The sequence below is a fragment of the Crinia signifera genome, chromosome 6 (genome assembly GCF_055691185.1).
Source record: "Crinia signifera chromosome 6, ASM5569118v1, whole genome shotgun sequence".
NCBI lineage: Eukaryota > Metazoa > Chordata > Amphibia > Anura > Myobatrachidae > Crinia > Crinia signifera.
Window position 1 is genome coordinate 31,257,785 of NC_139222.1, and position 27,586 is coordinate 31,285,370.

The 27,586-nt window shown below is 47.6% G+C and overlaps 3 protein-coding genes across 4 annotated transcripts in view; 2 read left to right on the forward strand and 1 right to left on the reverse strand.

The window, feature by feature from the left end:
* Positions 1-3,973, forward strand: part of NDUFV1 (NADH:ubiquinone oxidoreductase core subunit V1) — a 29,738-nt gene extending 25,765 nt beyond the window's left edge. For both annotated transcript variants that reach the window (XM_083145881.1, XM_083145880.1), the window contains exons 8-11: positions 1,827-1,993; positions 2,084-2,165; positions 2,626-2,771; positions 3,780-3,973. In XM_083145881.1, the coding sequence (XP_083002007.1) occupies positions 1,827-1,993; positions 2,084-2,165; positions 2,626-2,771; positions 3,780-3,863 (479 nt within the window). In that variant the 3' untranslated portion in view covers positions 3,864-3,973. The remainder of the gene's footprint in view (positions 1-1,826; positions 1,994-2,083; positions 2,166-2,625; positions 2,772-3,779) is intronic.
* NUDT8 (nudix hydrolase 8) lies at positions 3,887-16,123 on the reverse strand. The gene is made up of 5 exons (XM_083145885.1): positions 15,963-16,123; positions 10,301-10,548; positions 8,351-8,483; positions 7,901-7,978; positions 3,887-4,308 (listed from the first exon to the last, which is right to left on the reverse strand). Exons 1-5 carry the CDS (start codon positions 16,062-16,064, stop codon positions 4,087-4,089), a joined length of 783 nt encoding a protein of 260 aa, XP_083002011.1. The 5' UTR covers positions 16,065-16,123; the 3' UTR covers positions 3,887-4,086.
* Positions 9,346-27,586, forward strand: part of ACY3 (aminoacylase 3) — a 49,587-nt gene continuing 31,346 nt past the window's right edge. Inside the window, exon 1 of the mRNA XM_083145882.1 lies at positions 9,346-9,456. Within this exon, the coding sequence (XP_083002008.1) occupies positions 9,440-9,456 (17 nt within the window). The 5' untranslated portion in view covers positions 9,346-9,439. The remainder of the gene's footprint in view (positions 9,457-27,586) is intronic.

Sequence of the window (27,586 nt, forward strand, 5' to 3'; positions counted from 1 at the left end):
TATTACTGTAGCTGGCGTCCTCCTCCCGTGTCCTGCCTTACCCTAATATTACTGTAGCTGGCGTCCTCCTCCCGTGTCCTGCCTTACCCTAATATTACTGTAGCTGGCGTCCTCCTCCCGTGTCCTGCCTTACTTTAATATTACTGTAGCTGGCGTCCTCCTCCTGTGTCCTGCCTTACCCTAATATCACTGTAGCTGGTGTCCCCCTCCCGTGTCCTGCCTTACCCTAATATTACTGTAGCTGGCGTCCTCCTCCCGTGTCCTGCCTTACCCTAATATTACTGTAGCTGGCGTCCTCCTCCCGTGTCCTGCCTTACTTTAATATTACTGTAGCTGGCGTCCTCCTCCTGTGTCCTGCCTTACCCTAATATCACTGTAGCTGGTGTCCCCCTCCCGTGTCCTGCCTTACCCTAATATCACTGTAGCTGGTGTCCCCCTCCCGTGTCCTGCCTTACCCTAATATCACAGTAGCTGGCGTCCTCCTCCCGTGTCCTGCCTGACCTAATATTACTGTAGCTGGCGTCCTCCTCCCATATCCTGGCTGACCCTAATATCACTGTAGCTGGCGTCCCCCTCCCGTATCCTGGCTGACCCTAATATCACTGTAGCTGGCGTCCTCCTCCCGTGTCCTGCCTTACCCTAATATTACTGTAGCTGGCGTCCTCCTCCCGTGTCCTGCCTTACCCTAATATTACTGTAGCTGGTGTTCTCCTCCCGTGTCCTGCCTTACCCTAATAATACTGTAGCTGGCGTCCTCCTCCCGTGTCCTGCCTTACCCTAATATTACTGTAGCTGGCGTCCCCCTCCCGTGTCCTGGCTGACCCTAATATTACTGTAGCTGGTGTTCTCCTCCCGTGTCCTGCCTTACCCTAATAATACTGTAGCTGGCGTCCTCCTCCCGTGTCCTGCCTTACCCTAATATTACTGTAGCTGGCGTCCCCCTCCCGTGTCCTGGCTGACCCTAATATTACTGTAGCTGGCGTCCTGCCTTACCCTAATATTACTGTAGCTGGCGTCCTCCTCCCGTGTCCTGCCTTACCCTAATATTACTGTAGCTGGCGTCCTCCTCCCGTGTTCTGCCTTACCCTAATATTGCTGTGGCTGGCGTCCTCCTCCCGTGTCCTGCCTTACCTAATATTACTGTAGCTGGCGTCCTCCTCCCGTGTCCTGCCTGACCTAATATTACAGTAGCTGGCGTCCTCCTCCCGTATCCTGTCTGACCTAATATTACTGTAGCTGGCGTCCCCCTCCCGTATCCTGCATTACCCTAATATCACTGTAGCTGGTGTCCTCCTCCCGTGTCCTGCCTTACCCTAATATCACTGTAGCTGGCGTCCTCCTCCCGTGTCCTGTCTGACCTAATATTACTGTAGCTGGCGTCCCCCTCCCGTGTCCTGCCTTACCCTAATATCACTGTAGCTGGCGTCCCCCTCCCGTGTCCTGCCTTACACTAATATTACTGTAGCTGGCGTCCTCCTCCTGTGTCCTGCCTTACCCTAATATCACTGTAGCTGGCGTCCCCCTCCCATGTCCTGCCTTACCCTAATATTACTGTAGCTGGCGTCCCCTCCCGTGTCCTGTCTGACCCTAATATCACTGTAGCTGGCGTCCTCCTCCCGTGTCCTGCATTACCCTAATATTACTGTAGCTGGCGTCCCCTCCCGTGTCCTGTCTGACCCTAATATCACTGTAGCTGGCGTCCTCCTCCCGTGTCCTGCCTGACCTAATATCACTGTAGCTGGCATCCTCCTCCCGTGTCCTGCCTGACCTAATATCACCGTGTATCACACACATATGCAGCTAACCTTCGCCTCTCCATCCTGCAGGCGGTGTTACTGGTGGCTGGGATAACCTACTGGCTGTGATTCCCGGTGGCTCCTCCACCCCCCTCATCCCACGTTCTGTATGTGACACTGTCCTCATGGACTTCGATGCTCTGGTGCAGGCACAGACTGGCCTCGGCACTGCTGCGGTCATTGTAATGGATAAATCTGTGAGTACCTGTATTCCTATAAATAAGCACATGTATATCGCTGTAACATTACTATGGCTGCTCTGATGGCTGCTGTGCTCCCTATTGCAGACAGACATTGTCCGAGCCATTGCTCGCCTCATAGAGTTCTACAAACATGAAAGCTGCGGTCAGTGCACGCCCTGCAGGGAAGGTAAGGCGGCTTCACCTCATATTCAGCAACAGAAGGTTGTGGTCTGTACTATGCAGGGGAACATGTAGGTAGGGTAGTATTGGTGCAGGACACTTGGGGGGGAGATGTATGAAGCAGTGAAAAGAGTGAAGTTGCCGAGGGCAACCAGTCTGCTTTGAACGTTAGACGCTGCTGGATGGAGCCCTGACACTAATTCACTTTGCTATACAATGCATTGGGAGGGATGAGACTCCACTGAGGTAAATGTATCCCCATAAAGAATGTTATGTGGAAGGTGATAATGCTCCAACCAATCCGCTCCTAGCTGTCGATTTACATATTGGAGCTGATTGGCTGGAGCATTATCACCTTGCACAGAACGTTCCTTATGGGGATAGATACCACTTCTCCAAGCTTCATACATTTACCCCACAGTACACAATAATGTCACCTCCTTTCTCCACCTGTAAACTACCACCAGGGGTCGACTGGATGAATAAGGTCATATGGCGAATGTGCAAAGGAAACGCCCGCGAGGCAGAGATCGACATGTTATGGGAGATCAGCAAGCAGATCGAGGGTCACACCATCTGCGCATTGGGAGACGGCGCCGCCTGGCCAGTACAGGTAAATGCGCACTGCGCCAATCTCTCAATTTGGGCAGCACGGACGGGGTAATAATTAGCATTACTGCCTTACAGCAATATGGTTATGGTTTGATTCCCACCACGGCCCTTACTGTGTGGAGTTTGTATGTTCTTCCTGTACTTGGGGTGGGCCCTTAATGCAATTCCCTCGCCATTTGGGGGGCGGTAACCGAACGTTTGCTATTTGCGTTTTTAAAGGAGGGTTTGTGGCATCCACACTTTTCAGATGTGCGGTTACACTAGACAATATGGGGTATATTGACTCACGGTCGAATCTGCCGTCTTGCCGTAAATACGGCAGTCGATATGAATAGACCGGAAGGGGTTCCGACCTATTCAGTGCTGGCTGGTTTTTTTGCGGCATGTTGAAATGTTCCGACCTGCCAAAAACCAGGTGGATTGACAGAATAGCGGCTAATCCACCTAAAAAGATGCCGGAGGGAGGACGGCGCCGGGTGAGCAGCAGCTTACACGGCGCCGTCTGCCTCTCGTACATACCCGCCGACTCCCGTACCCACACGCCGCCGGGTGAGAGCAGCTCACCCGGCCCTGTCCAGGCTCCATCATGGCTCCCGCAGCCGTGCTCAACCAGCCCCCTCACCGGCTGGACGAGCATCAATCCGCAGCCAAATCGCTGCTGCCTTAAATAATGGATGCCGAATCCATTCCGGCAAAAGAATTTCCGAATGGATCCGGTATTAATTGAATATATACTTTAGCCTGATACTATAGTTATCTATATTATTATTGCACAGATTGTTTAAAAAAAAAAAAATAATCACATAGTGTGTTCTCAGCTTTAGATTCCAAGACTTTTTTTCTTATCCATGTCCAGCTGATTACGTTCTATACGGCCCATTATGGTCAAGAGTCCTAAAAAGACCTTCTGGTCTAAACCTGATATTATGAAGGCTGGACCATCCTCTTACACATCCCAATGTGGTAGGTCATGGGCTACAGTCTGTAAGTGTTCGTATATTTCCTGCAGGGTCTGATCCGCCATTTCCGCCCAGAGTTGGAGGAACGAATGAAACAGTTTCACGCAGCGAAGAGGCAGCAGGCCAGCGTCTGACACCCAGGAGAACGAAGATGACATAATGCAATTTATTTTATTTAACCAAGCAAAGCAGTGCGTGAGACCATGTGATGTGTGTGCTAATAAACCTCTACTTTCTAAGCCGACTCCACGTGTTCAGACGCCTTTGTGATCAGTAAGAACCCGGCTCCTGTTGCACATGTTGTCTCCATGCTCCTTGTGGCTGTTCCGCAGCACTGTGGCGCCGGTCAGTAACGTGCTACCTGGTGCGTGTACCACAGAGGACACTGCTGTACGAGTTGGGGAACATCAGGGAAAGGGTAGAGTCCGTCATCATGGCCGTCAGTCCCCACACCTTGTGCCCTGGCAGCCGGAAGACTGGTAGGGTGTAGGCATAGCGCCCGTTCTTCCGGAAACAGGTGTACCCGCGGGCAGAGCTTGTACATGCCAGGGACAGCGGGAGTGTGAGAAGAGACTCCACCTGAGGGAACACATTGACATATGGTGAATGCGGCAACCTGGAAATGTCAAGTATCGGTACACATCTGTATTTATTCAATAGTCAGGGGTGGGTGATGTGTGGAACTACATATCCCAGCATGCCCTGCCACAGGTTTAGTATGACTTGACAGCAAATGTGTAGTGTTACCTACCCCTGGCAACTGCTGTGGCTGATACAGAATGAGCGCAACTCTGCCACCATTACGGGTTTATTACACCTCCAATCTGGTCCTGTATCGGAGTGTAATAACAACAGTGCAGATTACCATGGCAACAGTCACATGGGTGAAGGGGGAGAAAGGTAACATTGGGTTTATTCATTCACCTTTTTCCTTGACAAAAGGTCAACACAGGAAACGGTTGACACAAGTTTTTTCATGTATTATTATAATTTTTTTGTAACCGGCTAGTTCTTCCTTCGCGATCCTAGTGGGCATAGAGGATAATCTAACAATATGCCGAGCGCAGTGAGCCATGCAAGGGGAACGTGGTACACTTCTACTGTGCCCACGTCGACGGATGTCAACAGACACAAAAAAAGTGACACTCATGTCAACCTTTTATCAATGACTACCTAAACCATGTCAACCTTTTTCATGTGTCTACCTACTGTCTGTTGACCGATAGTGGTCGCCCTAATAATTAAAGGGATACACGTTCTCAGCCTTGAGCCAACATAACAGTAGTGAAGGGACTACATGGTGTAGGCCAGGCCTGACCAACCATTGGCTCTCCAGCTGTTGTAAAACTACATATCCCAGCATGCCTTGCTACCATTTTAGCATTTGCTAATAGCAAAACTGTGGTAGGGCATGCTGGGACCTGTAGTTTCAGAACAGCCAGAGAGCCACCAGTTGGCCAGGCTTCGTGTATCTTCCCAAATCTTTCCTCGCACCTCAGAGACACGCTGGCACATGAGCAAAGCCGGGATGTTATGGGTTCCGCTGTCTGTTTTCAGACTGTTGGGATTTCATACCCAACCCATCCAGCGTGAGTCACTACAAATATATAGAATGACTAGGTGATTCATCGTGCCCTACGGGCGCTCTTCACACCGTCGTAAGGGGCTGCGCCCCCTTAATTTGTGAACATTTGTATATGAGAAAGATGGTTAGAATTGTATGAAAGATGCCTGTATTGCAACTTCAGTTATAGGTGAAATGTGTTAAATAGAGAGCATATGATGTGGAAGGGGGTGTGTATTGTTTTGTTTAATTAAAAAGCGGTTACAGAGTAAGATGTACATTGATAGTGTGGATGGTACAGTGACATTTGTGGGTGTGTGTGCATGTTGTTTAGGTGTGTGTGTGTGTGTGTGTGTGTGCAATAGTATAGTAGGGTGTTTCTGAGTCAGCGGCTCCCCACTGGCAGAGCATGAGAGCAGGAGGCTGGGCTATGAGGCATGATAGGGGCATGTGGGCAAAACAGCGTCAACGACTCCCCAGTGGTGGAAGTTACGGTTCAGGAGAGCAGGAAGCTGGGTAGTGATAGGGGTGTGTGAGTATACGGGGGACTAAAGAGGGGCTTAGGGGTGCCGTGAATTGCGGGAGGGGCGCGGGGGGTGCCGTGAATCAAGGGAGGGAGGGGGCGCAGGTGTCGGCGAATCGCGGGAGAGGGCGGGGGTCCGCAAAGCATGGGAGGGGGCATGAATTGCGCAAGGGGGGGTTGCGAATCGCGGGAGGGGGGGTGCGCGTGGGGGTCTGTGAATTCCGGAAGGGGGGGATGGCACGGGGCGCGATGAATCACCTAGTTGGTTATATATTCTTGTAGAAGGATGGTAGGATGTTGCTGTCATTCAGAATGCATTTACATAAACAGTAATAGTAGCAGACTTAAAACACCTACAGTAAAACAGAACAGGTGTTATATATTATACAAAGAATTGGTTGATGATGTGTAGGTTGACGTGCACATAGTTCATAGTTGTCACTGGAAAAAAATTGCTCCAAGAAAAAATCTACACAGAAAGTTCAACACATGTAAATGTTGACATAAGTGTGGCACTTCATCGGTGTCCATGTCAACACATGAGAATGAATATGAAAACATTCAAAAAAAGAAAAATAAATCTTCAAAAACTCATGTCAACCTTTTTCATTGTCGACCATAGCCGTGCCAGTGTTTTGCATGTGCCATTTAATCCTGGGGTTGCCGTGAATCACGCGCGGGGGAGGGAGGAGGTGAGGGGTGTCCGCGAATCACAGAAGGAGGGGTCGTGGGTGGATGCCGTGAATTGCGGGAGGGGGGGTCGCGGGGGGGTTGGTGCCGCGAATCCTGGGATGGGGGGGCGCGGGGGGTTGCAGTGAATCGCGGGAGGGTGGGTGGCGGGGGGTTGCCGCAATGACAGGAGGGGGGGTCAGGGGTGGGGAATCGTGGTAGGGGGGGTCGTGGGGGGCACCGTGAACTGCGGGAGGGGGGGGCCCGGGGGGTTGGCGCAAATCGTGGGAGGGGGGGTCGCGGGGTGCCGCGAATTGCAGGAGGGGGGTGTCACGGGGTGGGGCCGCGAATCGTGGGAGTCACTGGGGGTGCCGCGAATTGCAGGGGGTGTGCTGCAAATCGCGGGAGGGGGGTCGCGGGGGGTGCCGCGAATCGCCACAAGAAAAAAATCAACACAGGTCAACACATGTAAATGTTGACATAAGTGTGGCACTTCATTGGTGTCCATGTCGACACATGAGAATGAATATGAAAACATTGAAAAAAGTGAAAAATAAATCTTGTCAACCTTTTTCATTGTCGACCATAGCCATGTCAGTGTTTTGCATGTGCCATTTAATCGTGGGGATGCCGTGAATGGGGGGGGGGGGGAGGTGCATACCCAACATGACCCTCTCCAGGAGGGACACATTGCTCTGTTTCTGGACTTCTTAATTTATGGATTACCATCACCTGTGCTTAAACACCTTTCTTATCAATTACCCTGTTTAAAATGACAGGTGATGACAATCATAAATTAAGATGGAAGTCCACAAACAGAGCATTCTGTCCCTCCTGGAGAGGGTCATGTTGGGAGGTATGGAGGTGTGGGGCGCTCACCTGGTGTGTCTGGTGAGTAGCTGTGTCTTTGCTGTGTAACATGGAGAGGCAGAGGGTGTCTGGCACTTAGGGTTACCACCTAGTCCCTTTAATTCCGGACACATGTTACACAGGTTCTGTGGCAGTTTAAAATCAGGTGAAGTGGAGTCTTGAAGTCAGCCAGCCACAGAACCTGTGTAATTAATATGTGTCCGGAATTAAAGGGACTAGGTGGTAACCCTACTGGCACTGTCTGTGGGCTCACTGGGCTGGTTCTCTGTCATGTGAGTCAGAGGCTCCACCCAGGGTTATATCTCCAGACACACTTTGAGTGACAGATGTAGCCAAATATATAAGAGATTTGCTGCACTTGTAGCTGAGGGCCAGAGCTGCTCTATAGCACCCCTGCTGTTTGTGGTGGGTACTGCTATACAGATGAAGTGAATTAAATGAATGGTATTGGGGTTGGGGGCAAAGCTGCTGATGTTTTCTGTACCAAGCGGGAGACGTTGTGAGCCCCAAGCACTGCGACCCCTCTGTCTATCAGCGTTACTAACCTCTTCTGGGTTGGGCTTTGCTGCCAGGTCCTCCAGGCATCCTATATTTGATAAGACGGGAACGATTACCATCCCTGTCTGCAAGAAAAGGCGGCAAGAGATTAAATCAGGCATGTCCAAACTGTGGCCCTCCAGCTGTTGTGAAACTACACATCCCAGCATGCCTTGCCACAGTTTTAGCATCTAATAGCAAAACTGTGGCAAGGCATGATGGGACTTGTAGTTTCACAACAGCTGGAGGACCATAGTTTGGCCAGGCCTGGATTAAATGAGAGCACCCTATTAATGTGCCTGTACTCACTGGCACCAATACCAATTCCCATCACTCAGCGTTACCCATGGCTGTGACTAAGGATTACAGTAATACATGATCAAAATGACATTGCGACAAGCTCGGCAGGCAAAGGCGTAACGTACTGCAGCTCCACAGTGACCTCTGCTTATTCTTACCCAATCCGTGATTGGCTTCATGTGACCCCAGACGGTGTCCCGGGAGATTGTCACCCCGAGTTCTTCCTGTGCTTCCCGTAATGCCGTGTCTATGACGTCTGTGTCTGACGCATCGCACTTCCCTCCTGGGAAACTGCATGGTATAAAACATATACAGGTCAGCTTGCAGCATGGACGCCTCTGCTGACTGCTGAAGGACATCATCTATACACCGCAGCCAAAAATCACAGATTGGCCGAGGTCCTCACTGGAGTCTCCGAAAACAAACTCCTGTTCCCACCATCCCAAGCAGCTAGTGGCATCTCCAATCTCAGCCAATTTGTGACTGAATGATATAAGAGATGTAGTTTCACCCTCTCCAGCAGATGGCAGTGTTTCGGTTATATACTGACAGGTTTGATCAGTACTAAGATCCGTCCCTGGCATTGAGAAGAGAGTCGATACCCAATCTCAATGATTTATACTGTGGGCTGAATTTGGCCCCGCTCCGATGGTGGGGAGTCTGTGCATGCGCGTTGTGTGCGATGTGATCAGGGCCTGTGGCTGACCTCACATGACGCCAGCGTCTGCCCTGTATTCGTCCATCTCCGGCTGAAATAAAAGGCAGTTTTCACTGACGTTTATATATATATATATTTAAGGGGAGAGAAATCATTTGATATCTGACGATCATCAAACGATTTCACGATTTCTGTCTTTATTTACAGATGTATTGATATGATTACCCAAGCTTCATGTTGAGAAAAACAGGTTATGTTTAGGATAATCAAAACAGTCAAACCTGTCTTATAACTGTCCAAGTCTAATATTATTTACTCTATTATAGGGCATACTTACTATATGTTAAGATTGTGCCACTAGTAAAACATTTCCACATTGTGCACACACCTGTTTCACATACTCCAGAGGCTATTTACAAGATGTCAGTCATCCTGAACAGGGGACTCGTGCTATTTAAACCATGCCTCTTCCCACTCGCTCTCACACACCGTGACCAAGCCTTAAAGGGGCGGAACGATATCGTCGTACCAGACCAAGATCCTGGCTGTGCGCGCAGCAGGACCTCACCACGGGGAACTTATACCAGACATGCTGATTTACTACAAGTAAGATCATTCCTTTGCTATCCTGCTCGGCTTATTATCAGAGTGGTATACACTAGCCCAGGAATGTCCAACATGAAGCCCTCCAGCTGTTGTGAAACTACACATCCCAGCATGCCTTGCCATAGTTTTAGCATTACCTAATAGCAAAACTATGGCAAGGCATGATGGGACTAGCCCGAAGTAGTAGCATGCTGACATCCAGCAGGCTGTGCACAGACGTATGCTCTCATTCCCCTCCCGCTGTGTGTACACATGAAGGGGAACAGCAGATGTACAGTAGCTGCTATACCTGACTGGAACTTACTGTGACTAACAAACCCAGAAGGTGTATGCACTTTATGAATAGTGAAGTGGATCAGATCACATCTTATTTTAACCACTAAAATTCTCACCATATTTTGCAGGTGAAGGTAATAATTTGGCTTTTTCTTAAGCTAGGTACACACTGTGATTTTTCTGATCATGACAATAGTTGGGCTGCTTATTCAGCTAGAGAAGGAATGTGGAACCTTCAGCCCTCCAGCTGTTGTTGAACTACAGATCCCAGCATGCCCTGCTACAGTTTTGCTATTTGGCCATGCTAAAAGTGTTGCAGGGCATGCTGGGATGCGAAGTTCAAAACCAGCTGTAAGGCCGAATGTATGTGGCTAAGAATATGGTGGTGTTATTGAGCATACACACACGGGTCGGAAGCGGGAGATTGAGATTTTTAGTCTTGCCCATCAGATGGTATAATGGTGTTTGTGCGCTCAATGTGCCCGATTTACTGACAGAACATCAAGCGCTGCTTAGGTGTGCCTCATACCTCTTCCAAGCGGAAACAGTAGTCCAGGCCATCACCTACCTGACATCTCCCTTGTGCCTCCCTTTCAGCTTGGAGGAACGCAAGGTGTACAGGAAGGACGGGGCGCCTTGGTAGGTGCATAAGGTCACCAGCACGCCAGCTGATGCCCGCTGGGGGAGGGGACTTCTGCTCAGGATCTCCCGACAACGCTTCTCCGTCTCAGAGGATAGGGCTTCGCTAGGACATTGCTGAAGGTTCTTAGTGCAGAGGCTACGGGAGAGAATTGATGGACGTAGGACCATTGGATCCTACAGGATAGATAGGGAAATAGCTGTTAGCAGCCATTTGCTGTGTATGTATAACACTATTATCCTTCATTTATACGGCACCACAAGGGACCCACAATGCCTACAGCAGTGGTGTCAAACTCATGGTCCTCCAGCTGTTGTTGAACTACACGTCCCAGCATGCCCTGCCACAGTTTTATCAATCCATTATATAAAATCTGCGGCGGGGCATGCTGGGACGTGTAGTTCCACAACAGCTGGAGGGTCATGAGTATGACACCACTGGCCTACAGGGAAAATAAACATAGACAGTATACAATAAAGAGGGGAAAGGACCCTGCTAGTGACAGCTTGCAGTCTAAAGGGGAGTGGCAGAGATGGGTGACAAAGATTGCAGAGGCTGCTACTGCCTATTACCTGCATCCTGCCAGGGGACTGACTATGGCGATGCAGAATCTGTGATTGGTGGGCACAGGTGCAAAAGAGGGCAACAGGGAGAGGTATCTGATGACAGCGGGAGCCAGTGGGTAACAGAGAGAGAGATATAGTCACAGGGAGAGGCAGTGGTTTATGTGGAGAGGCAGAGGGCAGCAGGAAAAGTGTGATATGGGTGGCAGATAGGCTGTAATAGTGCCAGTTACAACAGACTCCTCTATGAGTCCAACACAGATGGCGGACTGCTCCCGCTGCATACACGTCAGTCCTGGCCCCATAAAGGTAAGTGGCCAGTGCCTCAGGCCTGTGCCACAGTTGTCTTATGCTGGGCCAGGGAACCAGGGGAAGTCCCCAGTGCAATAAACCTGCTGCACCCCTGTTCCTTCTGCCCATCTCCTATATATTTGGCTACATCTGTCACTCAAAGTGGGTCTCTGTGTCTATAACGCTCTGTTCCTGGACTTTCCTCTTAATGTGTGATTGCCTTCATCTGTGCTGAACACCTTTCTGAGAAATTAACCTGTTTAAAACAGGTGATGGCAATCATACATTAATTGGAAGACTAGAAACAGAGCATTGTGTCCCTCCTGGAGAGGGTCATGTTGGGAGGTATGTGATAGAGAACCAGCCCAGTGAGCCCACAGACAGTGCCAGACACCCACTGACTTCCCATGTTGCCCAGCACTGCTACTCCACAGCCACCAGGTGAGCGCCCCCCTCCCGCGATTTGCGGCAAACCCCCCCCCCCCGCGCGCCCCCCCTCCCGCGATTCGCGGCAAAAACACCCGCGACCCCCCCTACCGCGATTCGCTGCAAAAAGAACCCCCCCACGACCCCTCCTGCAATTCGCGGCATAACCACCACCCCGCGACCCCCCCCTCCCGCGAATCGCGGCAAACCCTCCCCCGTGACCCCCCCGATTCGCGGAAAAAACACACCCCCCCCCCCGCGACCTCCCTCCCGCGATTCGCGGCAAAAAGAACCCCCCGCGACCCCCCCTTGCACGATTGGCGGCACCCCCCTCCCGCGATTCGCAGCACCCCCCCCCCCCGCGCAATTCGCAGCAGCCCCAGGATTAAATGGCACATGCAAAATACTGACATGGCTATGGTCGACAATGAAAAAGGTTGACATGAGTTTTTGAAGATTTATTTTTAATTTTTTGAATTTTTTCATATTCATTGTCATGTGTCGACATGGACACCAATGAAGTGGCACACTTATGTCAACATTTACATGTGTTGACCTTTCTGTGTTGATTTTTTCTTGTGGCGATTCGCGTCACACCCCCCCGCAACCCCCCCTCCCGCGATTCGCGGCACCCCCCGTGACCCCCCACCTCCCGCAATTTGCGGCAACCCCCCCACCGGAACCCCTGTGAACCCCGCCCTCCCGCGATTCGCGGCACCCACCCCCGCGACCCCCCCTCCCACAATTCGCGGCACCCCCCCGTGATTCGCGGCAGCTCCAGAATTAAATTGCACATGGAAAACACTGACATGGCTATGGTCGACAATAAAAAAGGTTGACATGAGTTTTTGAAGTTTTTTTGTCATTTTTTGAATATTTTCATATTCATTCTCATGTGTCGACATGGACACCAATGAAGTGCCACACTTATGTCAACATTTACATGTGTTGACCTTTCTGTGTTGATTTTTTTCTTGTGGCGATTCGCGTCACACCCCCCGCAACCCCCCCTCCGGCGATTCGCGGCACCCCGGGACCCCCTTCCTCCCGCAATTCGCGGCAACCCCCCACCGGAACCCCCATGAACCCCGCTCTCCCGCGATTCGTGGCACCCACCCCCCGCAACCCCCCCCTCCCGCAAATCGCGGCACCCCCCGCAATTCGCGGCATAACCACCACCCCGCGACCCCCCCCTCCCGCGAATCGCGGCAAACCCTCCACCGTGACCCCCCCGATTCGCGGAAAAAACACCCCCCTGCGACCTCCCTCCCGCGATTCACGGCAAAAAAAACCCCCCCGCGACACCCCCTTGCACGATTGGCGGCACCCCCCCTGCGACCCCCCTCCCGCGATTCGTGGCACCCCCCCCCCCCGCAATTCGCAGCAGCCCCAGGATTAAATGGCACATGCAAAACACTAACATGGCTATGGTCGACAATGAAAAAGGTTGACATGAGTTTTTGAAGATTTATTTTTAATTTTTTGAATATTTTCATATTCATTGTCATGTGTCGACATGGACACCAATGAAGTGGCACACTTATGTCAACATTTACATGTGTTGACCTTTCTGTGTTGATTTTTTTCTTGTGGCGATTCGCGTCACACCCCCCGCGACCCCCCCCTCCCGCAATTCGCGGCAACCCCCCACCGGAACCCCCATGAACCCCGCTCTCCCGCGATTCGCGGCCCCCCCCCTCCCGCAAATCGCGGCACCCCCCGCGATTCGCGGCAGCCCCAGGATTAAATGGCACATGCAAAACACTGGCACGGCTATGGTCGACAATGAAAAAGGTTGACATGAGTTTTTGAAGATTTATTTCATTTTTTGAATGTTTTCATATTCATTGTCATGTGTCAACATGGACACCGATGAAGTGGCACACTTATGTCAACATTTACATGTGTTGACCTTTCTGTGTTGATTTTTTCTTGTGGCGATTCGCGTCACACCCCCCGCAACCCCCCCTCCCGCGATTCGCGGCACCCCCCGTGACCCCCCACCTCCCGCAATTCGCGGCAACCCCCCCACCGGAACCCCTGTGAACCCCGCCCTCCCACGATTCGCCGCACCCAACCCCGCGACCCCCCACCTCCTGCAATTCGCGGCACCCCCCGTGATTCGCGGCAGTTCCAGAATTAAATTGCACATGGAAAACACTGACATGGCTATGGTCGACAATGAAAAAGGTTGACATGAGTTTTTGAAGTTTTTTTTTTTCATTTTTTGAATATTTTCATATTCATTCTCATGTGTCGACATGGACACCAATGAAGTGCCACACTTATGTCAACATTTACATGTGTTGACCTTTCTGTGTTGATTTTTTCTTGTGGCGATTCGCGTCACACACCCCCCCACCCCCCCCCCCCCCGCAACCCCCACTCCCGCGATTCACGGCACACACACCCCCCCCGCGATTCTCGGCACCCCACCCCGTGACCCCCCCTCCCGTGATTCACGGCACACCCCCCGCGACCCCCCCTACCATGATTCGCCGCAACCCCCGCCCCCGTAACCCCCCTCCCGCGATTTGCGGCAACCCACCCCGCGACCCCCCTCCCGCGATTCTCTGCAATCCCTCCCCTCCCGCGATTCGCAGCATCCACCCCCCCACAACCCCCCCTCCTGCAATTCGCGGCACCCCCCGCGACACCCCCTCCTGCAATTCGAGGCACCCTCCGCGACCCCCCCTCCCGCGATTCGCGGACACCTAAGTTGCAATACAGGGCATCTTTCATACAATTCTAACCATATTTCTCATATACAAACGTTCACAAATTAAGGGGGCGCAGCCCCTTACGACGGTGTGAAGAGCGCCCGTAGGGCGCGATGAATCACCTAGTGGTCTATATTTAGGTCCAGATGACATATCCCTTGCTGTGTATGTCACCACATAACTTATGCTGGGTACATAGGGCGCCGATTTCATGGGCTCTCCTGGGCCCGAACACCCACGGAAAAAAATGAGCACCCACGGTCTGTCCCAGCGATCAGCTGGTAGCGGACATCGATGATCTGCGATCTACCGGCAGATCGGAAAAATAAAGCATGTTAAAAATGTCTGATTCCGTAACCCCTACGAGGATCGGCGGGATTGGGATTTTTAAACATGCTTAATATCTCAGATCCCCTGCCACGACTGCCAGGGGATCAGCGGATTGTCCCTATGTACCCTAGATGTATGTCACCATTACAAGGAGAGCGGGAGTTCTACTCATCCCCTCATTTCCAGGTGTTAGTTATACCCCTTTCACACCAGCCTAAATTCCCGGGTTGAATCCGGGAACAACCCGGTACTAGCGATGGTGTGAAAGGTTCCCGGGACAAAATCCCGGGCAAATTTCAACCCGGCTAGGTACCAGGGTTGTTCCCGGGTTCAACCCGGGGACCTGGCTGGTGTGAAAGGTACAGGGTATACTTACCCGGGTTGCCGTGTCCTCCGTGTCCTGTCCGTCGGGAATTCATGCAGGCGGCGGGCGCAAATGACGGGACAGCCGGTGGATGATGATGACGCAGCTCTCCGGCGGCAGTGAGAACGCCGGAGAGCTGCGTCATCTTCATCCGCAGCCTGTCTCGTCATTTGCGCCGCCGCCTGTGTGGATCCCTGGCCTGTGCGGAGGACCAGCAACCGGGGTGAGTATTCTCCCCACCTCCACCGCCATCCCGACTGCCCGCCGCCATCCCGCCGACTGACCGCCTCCTCCCCACCTCCTGCCCACCTCCGCCGCCATCCCGCCGACGGCCCGTCTCCTCCCCACCTCCTGGTGCCTCCTTTCCACCCCTTCTAACACCAGAAAATGCAGGGACATTTCTGGTGTGAATGGGTCCAAACCCGGGAATGTCCCTGCTTGTCCCGGGAACTGAATTCCCGGTTTTGTCCCTGCATTTCTGGTGTGAATGGGGTATAAGTGGGATCAATCAGTTAAACCATTACATTCCGAATTGTTATGGCAGCAAAAATCTGTTTAACATTGTAAATAAACCTGAGAAATATATATATTTGTACATGTTATTGAAGATGATTTGCATGGTGGGTCACATTTTTTGAATATGAGAACACAACCTTCCGTATTACAGAGGGAAAAAAAATATTTTTTTGCGGTTGTTCCGTGCACGCTGCCATATTTCTGCACTGTACTGACTTTGATTAAGAAAGTAACATTCACAATAAAGTGGAATTATGCATGGAGCAATATATCCAGTTGCATGGATAAAGTCTACCTAATTACAGAAAATAGACCTGACAACATGTTATATAAGTAAGCAGAACTAAGCTGTCATCAGTGTGACCCATACCAGAACTGACCTTCAGACTCCCAGCTCTGGCACAGAGAGGACCCCCGGCTGCCAATACCGAGACGCGGCTCAGCCGTGGATAAAGTGTCATGGAAAGCGGCACCGGTGCCATGTTACACACACAGCGGTACAACACTTTCCACGCTCTTTTTAAATGGAAAAAAAAAAAAAAAAAAATTACCTTCCCGCATCAAAGATGGCGGCTCCACTATTTCTCCAGACACAGGGGAGCTTCCGGGAATATCCATTATGGCCGAAATATACAAGCATGCGCAGATCAGACCAATTTGCGGCCGCTAGATGGCGCTGTTGACACGTAGATAAAAGAAATACATTTATCAATCGCCAGTTTAATTGTATTTTCTTTATTATTATTATTATTATTATTATTATTATTATTAATAATAATATCTTTATAATGTATTTACATTTTTGTAATTTACATATTTGCTGGCTATGTCGACCTGCTTTATGGGGCTACAATTGTAAAATGGGTCAGGTCAGGGTTAGTTGGTTGGTTGAGGAGTAAGCACAGGGTTGCCGACTTTCAGAAAATCCTCTCCGGGAGAAGCCCGGAGAGGAATCTTTCATTACGATTTTTTGGGGGCGGGGCTTAACCGTGACGTCATTAAGCCCCGTCCCCATTACGGGAAATAGACTAAATAACTGATATCCATGGAGGGGGCGGGGCTAAAAAGACACGATTGTGCCGTTTTAGCTCCGCCCCCTCCCCTGAGACCCGCGGATTGCGGCATATAAATGCCGCGATCGGGGGGCTCAGTGGGGGTCCCCCTGATTCCGGGAGGGTTGCCCACCCTTCCGGGGGCCGGGAGGAAGGACCCGATTTTTGGGAGACTCCCGCAAATTCCGGGAGGGTCGGCAACCCTGAGTAAGCAGTTTACGCCATATCACCACTGGGCGAGGAGCGGTGGCACTTTTGTGTAGTGATGTTGTTAACATTACTAAAGCCGGTGTGCTCTTGATAATGTAATAGGGTTTAGTCTAAATTCAAGTGGGCTAAAGGACCTCTGCCTACCTCCCAACAGTCCCGTTTTTGGCAGGACCGTCCAATTTTTTTTTTTTTTTAATAACGGTGAGGGTACTCGTACCGTATATGGGCCTCTCCTTTAGGCCAAGAATTTAGGCGTAAATCAGGGGTCACCTAATAAATTCAGGAATTTTTATCCCTTTAGGGTCCTGTTCTTCCCTGTTTCCTCAGAGATACATAAGGGAAACACTCATAGCTTAATCAACCAATTTATTTACATAAAAACACATACAATACAAGTATAAGATCAAACAAAGCCTGGTACCGTATCTGGCCTTTCACCAAAGGCCGGTTTTGGAGCATATGGGGGGGTCAGATGTAACAACCCGGTTGGACCGCTGCATAGGTTCTCCAGAAGCAGATCCCGGTGTTTAGGTTTCCAGATAGGTTCCCAGGTGCCTCAAAAAACACCAACGCGTTTCGACGGCAAAGTCTTCCTCAGGGTGTGCGGAGGCAAACACACTGTGCCAGTTTATATACCTTAGTAAGGACCTCCCACCCCACTTACACTTCCTGGGTCATGCGTTCCAAACCAATGGAACGCACGGCCATTGCGCTGACTTCTTTAGAAACACTGAAACTGTGAAATGCTAAATGCAGGTGGATTCTGCAGAGAAGTCTGGAGGTGGAAATAAAAGATCCCTTAGGCTGGCCGCTCAGGGAATCCCCCATTACCGCCGATAACTCTCTCACGGTAGTCACGGCGGGACCAGAAGTGGCGAATGCGTTCCATATGCAATGGCGCTTGGAACGCATCGTCTCTCTACCGCCGGATATGGCGTAATGTGTTCATCTTATGGTATTCCGTGTCCCTGTATGGCTCCGGGCCAAAAAATGCAATCCACGTATCCTAATACGAGGATGCACAGACTTCTTCTGCATTGTATTAACAGCTGCACTTACATTATAAACACAATTTCTACAAATATTAATAGTGCTGATTGAATTTGAAAATAAACTTATATAGAAAATATATACAAAGCGTAATAAATATAATCACCATTTGTGCAAAATAGTAACATACCTCCCAACTGTCACAATTACAGCGGGACAGTCCCGATTTCCGGGTCCTGTCCCGCTGTCCCACCCGCGGCAGGCATTGTCCCGCTGCGGGGGGTGGCAGTTGGGAGACCCCCCCATCTAATAGAATAGACGCTGTGCGCATGCGCACAGCGTCTATTCTCGTATAATTAGCATAAGACACGCCCTAATTTGCATACGCCACACCCCCTTTTCGGGCGCTCGCACGTCCCTATTTCTTCGGCACGAAAGTTGGGAGGTATGTGCTCAGTGCTTACATAGATAGACTCCTTCTATATGGAGCTCACTATGCAGCAATTGAAAACAGGCTTTAAAGGAACCATTTTATCTCAAAGTCGGCGTTTAAGCCGTTTGGTTCCAGAGTGCCAATTTCGTATATTAGTTTCATTTCACTTTTTGCTAACAAGTGTTCACTTGCTTTTACTCTCCAGTTTCCTTCCACTTTTTTTATTCATATTATGCTTTTTATTCCTTCTATAGAGCAGTTATGTTTTCCTTTGAAGTGTTTGGACAATGAGTGATTTTCATATCCTTTTTTAATGTTTCTGAGGTGTTCACTCCATCTATCTTAATTTTCTACTTGTACGGCCCACATATTGCAAGTTACAGGTACACTCTAAGATATATACACAATTTGTGCTGTTGCACGTAATAAAATCTAAAATTTTAAAAGGCTGCCCATTCGAATTTGAAACTCTTTTACTTTGGTCTGGGTTTTTTTATGTGAGCGACATACCAGGCAGTCTATACAACGATGGCACTTTTAAGTAATCGATTTTTTAAATTCGGTGCCCTCCTGTATATAAAGGATGGTTTTTCAGGTACAATATCCTTTAAAATCGGGTCTTCTTTTAAAAGGTACCAATGTTCTCTAAAAATATTTTCCACTGCTTTAAAATCATTATTAAATGTAGATATAAAAGGAAGAGGTGGTTTCTTTACTGCATCTTTTACCTTATACTTTAACAAATCTTCTTGGGGGATATTTTCAAATTCATTAGTCAGTGTATCTATTTTTGATTCATTATATCCTTTACTGACAATTTTTTTCTTTGTTTCTCCCACTTGTTCCTTAAAGGTACTTTTCTCTGAACAGTTCCTTTTTATTCTCTGTATTTGTCCCTTTGGGATGTTCGCCAACCATTTAGGGTGATGGTGGCTATTCATGCTGATATATGAATTACTGTCAGTTGGTTTGCTGTAATTTCTAGTCTTTACAGCCGAACCCTCAACATAAATATACAGATCTAAAAAGTTTACCTCTTCTTTACTGTTATTAACAGTGAGATTAATATTAAAGGGATTTGAATTTAAAATATCGCAAAAGTTGTCTAAATGAATGTTGCTCCCCTTCCATATAAAAAAGATATCATCGATAAAACGTATCCATAAAAGAATATCATATATGTGGGAACTATTTTGCCAAATATTTCCGTCCTCCCACCATCCCATAAAAAGATTGGCATAGGATGGGGCAAAACAGGTGCCCATAGCTGTACCATGTACTTGCATATAAAATTGACCATTAAACCACAAAAAGTTATTTTTTTAGAATAAATCTGATCGATTCTTTGATAAAAATCGATTTTAAAAGAATCAAGAATACCTCCTTTTAAAAAAAAAAATACTCAGTGGATTGAATTCCTATATTATGTTGAATAATTGTATATAAAGATGTAACATTTGCCGTTACCAGAGTACAATTCATAGGTAGACTAAGGGCCTTATTTTGGTTCATTCTTTCTGACAAAATCCTTCTTAGATGGACAAAACCATGTGCACTGCAGGGGGGGGGCAGATGTAACATGTGCAGAGAGAATTAGATTTGGGTGAGTAATTTTGTTTCTGTGCAGGGAAAATACTGACTGCTTTATTTTTACACTGCAATATAGATCTCACTTTGAAGTAAAATCCCACCCAAATCTAATTCTCTCTGCACAAGTAACACCTGCCCCACCTGCAGTGCACATGGTTTTGCCCATCTAAGAAGGATTTTGTCAGAAAGAATGAACCAAAATAAGGCCCTAAGTTCTTTTAACTTATTAATCACATCTATGGTGTCCTTAACGTGGGATTTTAATTTTATTACTTCCGGTTGTAGGAGTGAATCCACAAAGTGGCTTAAATTTGCCGAGATTGAATCTGTGTCAGCAATAATTGGACACCCAGGTGGATTTTGGGTGTCTTTATGTATTTTGGAAGTATGTACATCACCGGCAATACAGGATTTTCTTTGATGATGTACTTACTTTGTTGTTCCGTAATGGCACCTGTTTTTAAATATTTCTCAACCATTACTTTTAGTTTCTTTTCAATCTTTTCTGTTGGATTTCCTCTTAACATTTTGTATGTCTCCTTATCGCCTAAGAGACGTAAAACTTCTTGATTGTATTTTTCAGTTTCCGTTACTACCACTGCTCCTCCCTTATCAGCCGGCTTCACTGTAAGGTTTTTATTCTTTTCTAATCTGGTGACCGCTTCTTTTTCATCTTTATTTACATCTAATATATTATTTTTCTTAGGTTGTAGGCGATTAACTTCCGTACACACAATTTTATTAAAACTCTCCACTAAATGACCGCTATTGAATGTGGGGTTAAATGTCGACTTCGGTTTGAATCTATCTATTTTTATTTCTTCTGTGTTATCCACTTTTTTTTTGCCCAAAAATATCTCTTTAGACTAAGGTTTCTAATGAATTTTTGAATATTTATATAAGTGTCACATTTATTAAGTTTATTGTTTTGGGCAAACTTCAGGCCTTTTTCTAAAATCTTTTTTTTTTTTTCATTTTCATCCAGTTGATGTGAGCTTAAGTTAATAATTTTTGTCTTTTGGTCAGAATGTTCCTGTGTTTTTGAGGTATTTATCACTTTCTTTTTTCCTCTTCTTTTACGTTTATGGGTCTCTGTCAATAGGGATTTCTTCTCCTGTAATTGTTCCCTAAAAAATCCTCCCTTCTAAGGGTTTCGTAACAATTCGATAGGGTTAGTGGGGAGCGATAGTTTTAAAAATCTCTTCTCCCCATTTGGTTTCTTCTGTTATAGACGTTGTCCCTATTGAAATCTTCATAAGGCTTTCGGTAATCTTCTTTTCTATAGGTACTCCTCTGTGGTCTATATGGAGAATGTGTAGATGGATTCCTATATTGTCTATTGTTATAGTTTCTATTGGTCTCTCTTCTACCTCTTTCGTCATTTGCATAGGTATCTTTGTATTAACTGTTTTTTTTCAAACACCTTTTTATCCCATCTCAATTTTTTTATTTAGAGTGGGAGTTTGGTGGATGGGTCAAAACTCCCCTCCTCCTCTATCTCAATTATTTATTTGGGTTTAGTGTCCTTTATGATATCATTTCTATCCCTTCTATACTTTTTCTGTTTTCGGTTCATAAGCTCTCCGGACAAAAAATTGCAATCCACGTATCCTAATAGGAGGATGCACAGACTTCTTCTGCATTGTATTAACAGCTGCACTTGCATTATAAACACAATTTCTACTATATATTATAATTACACAGTTGATTCATTGTCCTCTTCAAAGCCTGACATCTCCTGTCTGTCCCTGTCTCTTTTTTTTTTTTTTTCAAAACGTTTTTATTAAAGTTTTGCATATAAAAGTTGTTGTACATAATTAAACATCCATTTCTTGTTTTGAAACATTCAGCAAATAAAGTACATTTCCTTTTGAAAATCATGTGTAATTGGTATTTCTTTCCATGGGTGTTTTCCAGTCAGGTGTAAAACATTTCCTTTCTAAACACTCGCTTCTCTTATTACACCACTTTCCCTTCTCACTATCTGACCCCTATTTCTCATATAGAGGTGTGATTAAAGGAGTAATCCCTTAATTTCCTTTTTTCTACATTCATTTACCTGCTTTAATGTTTGATACAACTTATTCCTTATATATTCCAACAACTATTCTACTACCCCTCCTACATTAACTACCCCCCCATCCCCCCCTCCCCCCCCTGCCCACCCACAACTGAGACTCGGTGCGCCTTAACTATCCGTTAGTGATCTAAGCAGGTACCAGGTTGTGCCTTCAAACACTTTCATAACATGTTTCCTTTCATTTTCCTCCATTGACATTATGTATACTCCCCATTTCGCATGGAATTTCTTGACTCCTTCTTCCACTAAAGGCAAAGTGGCTTTCCTATCAAAATACAACAGTTGTGTTAGTGTGGACTTAACATCCTGTAGTAATGGAGATGCTGAGGTAGTCCAGTTGCGTAAGATCACTTTCCTCGCGACTGTCACTATCATAGTGAGAAATGGAACCAATTCTGTTTTCCTGCCGTGTAGGTTCCATTGTGAAAAATTTGCACATAACATAGCTAACGGATCTTTCACTAGGTGTAACCCACATATATTATTTATATACATCATCACCTTGTCCCAAAATTTCCTGACTTTCCCGCATTCCCACAAATGGTGAAAGAACGTTGCATTTGAGCCTTTACATTTAAGACATATCCCCAGTTCTCCCGGGACAAAGTGCTTTCTTTGGGCTTGTGAGATGTATGCTCTATGTAGCGTCTTTATGTGCACCTCCTGCAGCATGGCCGACTGCAACACCTTCAATGTTTTTTCCATGTGTTTATGTAATATATCTCCCGAACCCACTCCCGGGATGTCTGCCTGCCACTTAAGCCCCATTGCTTGCCATACTGCTTCAGGTGTGACTGGTAGTATATCGCCATATATATATTTAATTCGGAATGGCCCAGTAGAACTTAAAGCAAACACTTGCTGCATCACATCCTGTCTTTCGGTGTCCATCATTGGGTTACCTTTGGACTGGATGAAATGCCTTATTTGCAAGTACATCAAAAAATCCCTATTTGGTAGAGAATATTTAGCTGAAAGCTCTTGGAATGAGAGCAAATGCCCCCCCGGATCGAACACATCCTTAACTGCCAAAATTCCCTGTCTTTTCCATCTTTCATACCCCTTCTCTGTCATCCCGGGAGTGAATCCGGGGTTTCCCCAGAAGGTGTCATATTTTGTGTTTTGGAAGTTTCTGCCCATGTATTTGTTGATTGCCACCCATGCGGAGTATGTATCCCTGATGATAATGTTTTCCCGAACCTGCTGTGGCATCTTTGCCCGTGGAACGTGGAGCAATCCCGCTAAAGAATATGGTGAGACAGTTTCCTCCTCTAGAAATCTATGGGTATAGGAGCTAGTTCCCTGGAGCCAGTCCAGGGCGTATCTCATGAAGACTGCCTGGCTGAAGGCCAACACATTTGGCATTCCTAACCCCCCGTCTGCCTTTTTGAGGTATGTTTTAGATCTAGATATCCTTGGTTTCTTGCCCTGCCACAAAAAAGAGAAGAAGGCCGTATTTATTTTCCCTATATCTTGCCTAGATAACCGGATTGGGAGCATTTGGATGTAGTAGGATAGTTTGGGGAATACTATGGCCTGTAGCACTGCAGTTCTACCCAGCAATGAGAGTGGCAGTTCCCCCCACCCCTCTAGCAACCTCCTGATATCTTCAATTATAGGAGAGAAATTGATTTTGTATAAGTCTCTAATTTTGCCTGGAATATTTATGCCCAGATATTTAATGGCATCTATATTAAGCTTGAAGGGAAGGGTATCTTGCACGGAAAGCTCAACTGTCTGGGGACCTAGCACCTGTAAAATCTCTGACTTGTGGAAATTTATCTTATATCCTGCAAAGGACCCGAACTCTTCTATCAGTTTTCTGATGGCAGGCAGGGATTCAGTCAATTTTGATACAAAGAGGAGCATGTCATCCGCAAAGAGACTGACCTTCAATTCTATTGTTCCCACTGTAATGCCCCTGTAATGTGTACTCTCTCTCAGAGCTATTGCTAAGGGTTCCAAGGCCAGAGCAAACAGCAACGGCGACAGCGGACACCCTTGTCTCGTCCCTCTTTGGACCAGAAACGGGGGGGAAATGTGGCCATTACATGCTACCTGCGTATATGGTTGTGTATATAGAGATTGTATAGTTCCAATGAAGGCTGGGGGAAATCCAAACCTCTTCATCGTTTCATATAGATGGTCCCAGGTGACCAGATCGAACGCCTTCTCAGCATCCATAGACAGAACGACCCGGTCACCCGAGCCCCCTTCCCTTCCCAACTGTTGGATTACGGTCAACAATTTGCGTACATTTACCACCGAGTGCCGACCACTTATAAATCCAGTTTGGTCCTCGGAGATAACTGTAGGCAGGATATGTTTTATTCTTTCGGACAATATTTTTGTGAGCAATTTGTAGTCAGTGTTCAACAGTGAAATGGGCCTATACGAGCTCGGCTCCTCTGGGTCCCTACCAGGTTTCGGAAGAACCTTGACTACTGCTGAGTTAAAATACAATGGGGTTGGTTGTCCCTGTAGTATAGCATTAAACACCTGCACTAAAGTGTCTCCCACTCTCGCTTTTAGTATCTTATAAAATTCCCCAGAGTATCCGTCTGGCCCCGGGGCTTTAAGGGGTTTTAGCTTAGATATAGCTTGTGTTACTTCCTCTATTGTTATTGGCGCTACCATGCGCTCTGCTGCAGAACTAGATATCTTGGGTACTGGAATAGAAGCCCAAAACGTTTCCTTCTTTTCCCAATTAATCTCCCCCTGGGAATACAGGTTTGAATAGAATCCCCTAAGCGTATCAATGATATCAGACCCCCTATGTACCCTTGCTCCTCCCGGGGTTTTGAGGGATTTAATGCATGTTAAGGGCCTGGTGCCTCTCATTAAGTTAGCTAATAATCTCCCATTTTTATTCCCATGCTTATAAAACTGGAAGTTTGTATTGCTTATGCACCGCAGTGTCTGGGATTCCAGCAGTGCCTCGAACTGAGTCTTGGCCTGGAGATATTTCTGTTTATGGACCGAGTTAGGGGATGAGCTATAGGTAGCGTATGTTGTTGTTAGTAGTTCCTGGGCCTTGACTATGTCCTCAGATCTTTCCTTCCGATATTTCTTGACAAACGAGATTATTTCCCCTCTAAGCACCGCTTTAGCCGCCTGCCATTTTAAGAACGGATCTACCTCATGTTCCATGTTATTATGTTGGTACTCCATCCACTTGGCCTCCAAAGCATCTCTAAAAGTTTTGGAGGACGCCAGATAAGAAGGGAACCGCCACTGACGATGTCCCCCTACATCTAGGCCTGTCTCCACTAGTACCCATATCACAGCATGGTCCGACAAACATATCGGTTCCATACCGGTATCAAGTAAACGGCCGCAGAGACCCGTGGATAGGAGTATGTAGTCAATGCGTGACATTGTTCCATGTGCCGCTGAAATACAGGAATATTCCCTGTCTATGGGGTGTAGCAACCTCCAGCCATCTACCACCTGGAGCTGAGTTGTAATTTCACCTATCCCCAATGCTGGTTTTGCAGGGCTTCTTTTTGGTTTAGAGGATTTATCTAAGGACGGTTGGGCTACCATGTTAAAATCTCCCCCTATGATTAAACGGGAGTCCGCATATGGCAATAATTTTGTCAATAGGTGTGCAAAAAATTTTTTTGAATATACATTGGGCGCGTACACACTGCACAGAACAAATTGTTCTCCATGTATGGTCATCTCTACTATAACATAACGTCCCTCCGGGTCTTTGATGGTGTTGCTTACTACCACTCCCAGTGCTTTGCGTGACAGAACTACTACCCCTCTAGCTTTGGAGGTAAAGGAGGCATAAGCCTCAACCCCAAACCCCAATGCTCCCAATTTAGCATGTTCACTATCAGTGAGATGAGTCTCTTGGAGTAGAGCAATGTCTGCCTTTTGTTTTCTAAGGTATAAGAGTAGTTTTTTCCTTTTAATCGGGGAATTGATGCCTCCCACGTTCCACGAGCAAAATTTTATATTAGCCATAACACATTAGCACTGTGATACTTCCTAGACATTGACGCACCGAGTCCCCATTCCCACCCCCCTTTCCCCCCCAACTTCCCCACAAAATATACATAAAACCCTGAAGGACAGGTCCCTGTGCCTTCCCCCCCTCCCTTCTAACAATAAGAACAAAAATAACTTTCCCCTTGAGAGGAAAAAAAAAAAAAACCTCTCAGAAAACACAGCAATTTATTCCCTATTCCTGCAGCGAGGAGTAGGCCCCACCAGTGAAGCCTCTCCCTCGCCAACACCCCTGTTTTGGTATTTACCTGACTTCCTTTACCTCTACGCCCCTAGATTGAACCAGTTTCCCGGGCGGCGTAGCAGGGCCGGCACCCCTATTATCCAATTGCAATATATTATCAAACAGATCACAATCCCCCCCAATATCAACTTTATAACATTACTATAACTGTATATATTAGTGTTGGCTTTTTCACACTTATAACGGTAGTAATATCCCCATGCGGCTGTCTTAAACTGGTAACATTGATAGGAGCATGCTCCTAAAATACCCATGCAGTCCCGCTGGACAACCTCAGCGTGAATCTATCAAATACATCACATGTATGTTTTCACTGCTGTGCATTTTCTGCAAATTCCATCCTGAAATATTCTCCCGCATCTGCCGCTGTAGAGAAGTCTCTGAAGGTGTCCCCCTCAAAGACCCTGAGTCTGGCTGGGTAAAGCAGCGCGAATTTCTTCTTTTCTGCGATTAGTTTAGAGCAGATGCTAGTGAACTCCTTTCTGGCCCTAGTCACCTCAGCAGAATAGTCCTGAAACAGGTGTAACTTGTGGCCTTCCCACTGTAATGTTCTCTGCTTGCGTGACGCTGTCCATAATATTTCCTTATGCAGGTAGCTCAAGCATTTAAAAATCACAACTCTAGGTCTCACATTCACCCCCTCCTTTTCAGGTCCCAACCTGTGGGCTCTCTCTATGACCATATCAGTGCAATCACTTTCTACCCCCAACAATGTAGGCAGGGTGTTGCGAATAAAGTGTTGCAGCGCGGGGCCCCGCACTGTCTCTGGGAGTCCCACAAGCCTGAGATTTGATCTTCTCGACCTATTTTCTAGGTCGTCAACCTTGTTGGTGAGGGCATATACTGTTTTCTGGAGGGCGGCATTATGATCCTTCAACTCTTGTACCTCGTGGAAAACCACTCCAACTTGTGACTCATTATGGGAAACCCTCTGTGAGAGCTGTGAAATGTGTCCCTTCAGGTCGTTAAAGCTCACATGAAATGCTGCTGCCTGTTCTTTAAACATAGGCGCAATGGTTGCTTTTATAGCTTTCACCATGCTTTGGTATGCTGCAGTGTCCCTGTCCTCCTCCTCTCTGGTTATGTCCCTTAGTAAGCATTCAGGGGTACCCTGGAGTGAGTGGGTAAGGGAGTCTGAGGTGCCCAGTACCTGTAGCTGCACTGTCTGCTGTTGGCAGGGTTGTCCAGGCGAGTGCTGTGCCTCAGAGCGCTTCCCTCCTGCTGTATGGGACGGAGATGTGGCCGCCATCTTGGGCTGCTGTGGCTGCTGCTTCACTGCGGTGCGACGGCTCTGGCGCTTCGGCATGGGAGAGAGAAACCTCTCCATACACTGCGCCCCACTCTCTTAGTGCTCTGCCTTCGTGTGAGGGGCAGGGGGACCGTAATCC